The sequence below is a fragment of the Sinocyclocheilus rhinocerous genome, unplaced genomic scaffold (assembly GCF_001515625.1).
Source record: "Sinocyclocheilus rhinocerous isolate Xijiao unplaced genomic scaffold, SAMN03320098_v1.1 scaffold823, whole genome shotgun sequence".
Classification (NCBI taxonomy): Eukaryota; Metazoa; Chordata; class Actinopteri; order Cypriniformes; family Cyprinidae; genus Sinocyclocheilus; species Sinocyclocheilus rhinocerous.
Window position 1 is genome coordinate 246,402 of NW_015627245.1, and position 3,769 is coordinate 250,170.

Here is a 3,769-nt window from a genome sequence, read left to right on the forward strand (position 1 = left end):
TTGTAATTATAATTAGCCTAATTTCTCTCTTTCTTATTAAAGTCAGTCTGTGGACGTTTAAGGGGAAAAACGCAACTGTTAACGTAGACACAAACACATATCTGACAGTATCATTGTGGTTTGCAGAGACGGAGAGGTTTGTACCATGCCGTGGTCAAACGTGAACACCCCGACGTCTCTGCCATGATGGATGTGGTTCCGTCTGATGATGGGGTTGCCGTGGTTTTTCACCCAAATCCCTGCTAGAGCATTATTGGAGATCTCGTTGTCTTCGTAAATGCCCTGCAGAGCAAACGGAGAGAGCGCCCGCTAAACACTGCAATTCATCTACCACAGAAACCAATCTGAGGGTATATTCCAGACAGAGCTTCATATTACCTGCGCATGGTCTGTGATATAGAGCCCCACGTTCTCACAGTCACTGATGTTACAGTGTTTGATGGTGGGTGATGCTCCCTGGCCACTCACACACACTGCAGAGCCCACTGCAGGAAGACAACACACAGCTCAACCGAAGGGCTTCACACATTAAACCGCTATTCAAAATCTCAAAATTTACACAATTTCTGGACAATGGAATGCAAAAGCATGTTCTGTGTGAACCGGCCCTTAGGGTTAAAGTAAGGCCCTATGAAATTTGTTTAATTTTAACCCAAATTCAGTTTTTTTTTGCATTGTAATTTTATGGATTCTGTTTATTCCATTTAAATGTTTCTGGTTTCCATTTTAATGGTTAATTAAATGTTGGTTATTACAAAGCATGTCTAATTAACAGAAACCAGAAAATGTATACAATCATACAACAATTTATTAAAAACCTAACAAATTTTGTGTTTCCTGTTTTAATTAATTCATCTAATTAGTTGTATTCATAAAACTTTAATTCAATAATTTATTTATTTTTTTACAATAATATAATTTTTGCAATTTTTTTTCTGTATTTATGATTTAATAGAAACTTATTATCTGTGGTAATCAAATTAATGCATAAAACATTAACAATTTAATTTAACATTTTGAAAAGTAATCAAATTAAAATATAACAATTATTTTTAATTAAAAAAAAAATGCTGCACAACAGAGGTTTAATTTTATTATTATATTCTGCTGTACGATTATATATACACTAGTTTATAAAGTGCACAGCCCTACTTTTGATTTATTCAACCAAAAATTTTCCAAATTTTGTAACATTCTGCATTACGCAGTAAATTCCCTAACAAATACAGTAAAATCCCTAAACACAAGTATGAGCAACAGTAATGATGATGATTGACTTCTGAACTCACCATTGAGCAGTTCAACAAACATGCAATATATGAATGAAGGAAAACCAACACATTTGGAGGAAAAAGAAAGAAGCAGCTGTGGTCACCTGTGCAGGTACTGCGGATGATGCAGTGGTCAATGATAGGGCTGCAGTTGACGGTGATCTCCAGACAGTGATGAGCGTTGTGATGTTGAGCTGATTTGTCATCAGGATTGAACTGCAATAAAAACCCATTATATACATCATATGCACATCTACCTAAAAACTGTTTTCCTGTGCATGAAAGAATGCATACAGGAATTTCATTTTAGGTGACCTTTTCCTTTAACCTTTTTGGCATATGAAGAAACTCACCTTTATTGTCATATATCCTACATACGCGTCCTCTGACCCCTCCATGAACACAAACGTTGAATCTCTAGTGTTCTCGATGATGACTTTATCCGCTACTTTCCCCGGAGCTGCAAAAGCAGATGTACGATTAATATTTAGGTTATACAGGAGAAAGTCTCTACATTCAATAGAAAACGTTCAATAGTTTCGGGTCTGAAAGATTTGCATTAAATTGCTCAAAAATGACAATAAAAACATTTTTAATGTTACAAAAGATTTTCAAAGATTGTCCCTTTGAATTTTCTATTCATTAAAAAGAATCCTGAAAAAAAAAATGCCACAAAAAATATGAAGCAGCACAACAGTTTTGAACACTGATAATGATTAGTAATGTTTCTTGAGCAGCAAATCGACATATTAGAATGATTTCTGAAGGGCACGCATGTGACACTGAAGACTGGAGTAATGATGCTGAAAATTCAGCTTTGATCACAGAAATAAATTACATTTCACAATATATTAAAATAGAAAACGGTTATTTTAAATTGTAATAATATTTCACAATTTTTACAGTTTTTTAACCCTTTAACTGTCACCCGCCCCCTCTGTGGGACGCCTAAGTTTACTTCACTATATTACAATTAAATCCTAATCTAATCATGACAAACTATATATCGTTGGCTGAAGACTGGAGTAATGATGCTGAAAATTCAGCTTTGATCACAGAAATAAATTACATTTCACAATATATTAAAATAGAAAACGGTTATTTTAAATTGTAATAATATTTCACAATTTTTACAGTTTTTTAACCCTTTAACTGTCACCCGCCCCCTCTGTGGGACGCCTAAGTTTACTTCACTATATTACAATTAAATCCTAATCTAATCATGACAAACTATATATCGTTGGAAAGGTCTAAGACTCCTAAATAGATATTTTACCAATGTTTTTGTTAAAAATTATGTAGGAAAAGTAATAGATTAATTTTTGACAAGAGTGCACCTCAAAAATCTACATCATAACAGGAGTTCTGACCTTTGTCAAAAAAAGTCTTCTTTGTTGCCTTTTTCTCTATCACACTTTAGAAATCATCAGAAATTATATATCAATTGAAAACTTTAAATCTCAAAATTCATCCTTTGAAACCCATTTTAAAAATCAAACATTGCATTACCATGAAAATGGTACATCAATATCATGTTACAAAATGTTTTCGTTCATGAATTATAAAAATTTAAGTTTGGATCGTGCACTTTCACGTCTATGTTCAAAAATGTGAGTGACAGTTAAGGGGTTTATCAAATAAATGGGTGAGCAGAAGAGACTTCAAAAATATTTAAAAAATCATACCAACCCCAAACCTTTGAATGGTACTGTACGTAAATATTGACATGGCTAAAGACTCATATGCGTACTCATACCAGCGCCAATCATTGTGATGGGCGACTCGATGTAGATCCATTCATCTGTGTAGATCCCAGAATGGACAAATATCAAACCGTCAAAGTGCGCTTCCTGAACTCCTCCCAGAGCGTCTTCAATGGTGTCATAATACTGAGGAAAACGTGAAAGCAGGATTACAAAACAGATCACTGCATCTCTAAATAAGGATCAAGCCAAATTTGAAGCTGTTATTAGCATATTAGCATTACATATTAAACTTGACCTGCAGAGTTTGTGCTACAGAAAGGAATGCGAGGTGGGCTGTTACTTTAAAAAAATGTGCATGATTTTTGCCTGGTGGGCGACAAAAAAAAGACTTACATTAAAAGAGGGACTCTTTCTAGAATCTAGACTCTAAATTATCATACAGTCTAGGAAAAGTCTTTAACAGGCAACCAACCAAAAAAAAAAAGTGTACAATTCTAGTTTTCATTATTGTTATACATAAATGGAATAATTTATCAAATATGACCCTGGACCACAAAACCAGTCATAAGGGTAAATTTCGAAACTGAGATTTATACATCATCTGGAAGCTGAATAAATAAGCTTTCCATTGATGTATGGTTTGTTAGGATAGGACAATATTTGGCTGAGATACAACTATTTGAAAATCTGGAATTGAGGGAGCAAAAAAATCTAAATATTGAGAAAATCGCCTTTAAAGTTGTCCAAATTAAGTTCTTAGCAATGCATATTAATAATCAAAAATTAAGTTTT

At 33.7% G+C, this 3,769-nt stretch overlaps 1 protein-coding gene across 1 annotated transcript in view; it reads right to left on the minus strand.

Moving 5' to 3' along the window:
* The window catches only part of LOC107725019 (F-box only protein 11-like), a 41,189-nt gene that overhangs the window by 15,506 nt on the left and 21,914 nt on the right, over positions 1-3,769 (minus strand). Inside the window, exons 7-11 of the mRNA XM_016534150.1 lie at positions 3,028-3,160; positions 1,625-1,731; positions 1,376-1,487; positions 379-485; positions 145-282 (exon numbers count right to left, since the gene is read on the minus strand). Coding sequence (XP_016389636.1) covers positions 145-282; positions 379-485; positions 1,376-1,487; positions 1,625-1,731; positions 3,028-3,160 — 597 coding nt within the window. The remainder of the gene's footprint in view (positions 1-144; positions 283-378; positions 486-1,375; positions 1,488-1,624; positions 1,732-3,027; positions 3,161-3,769) is intronic.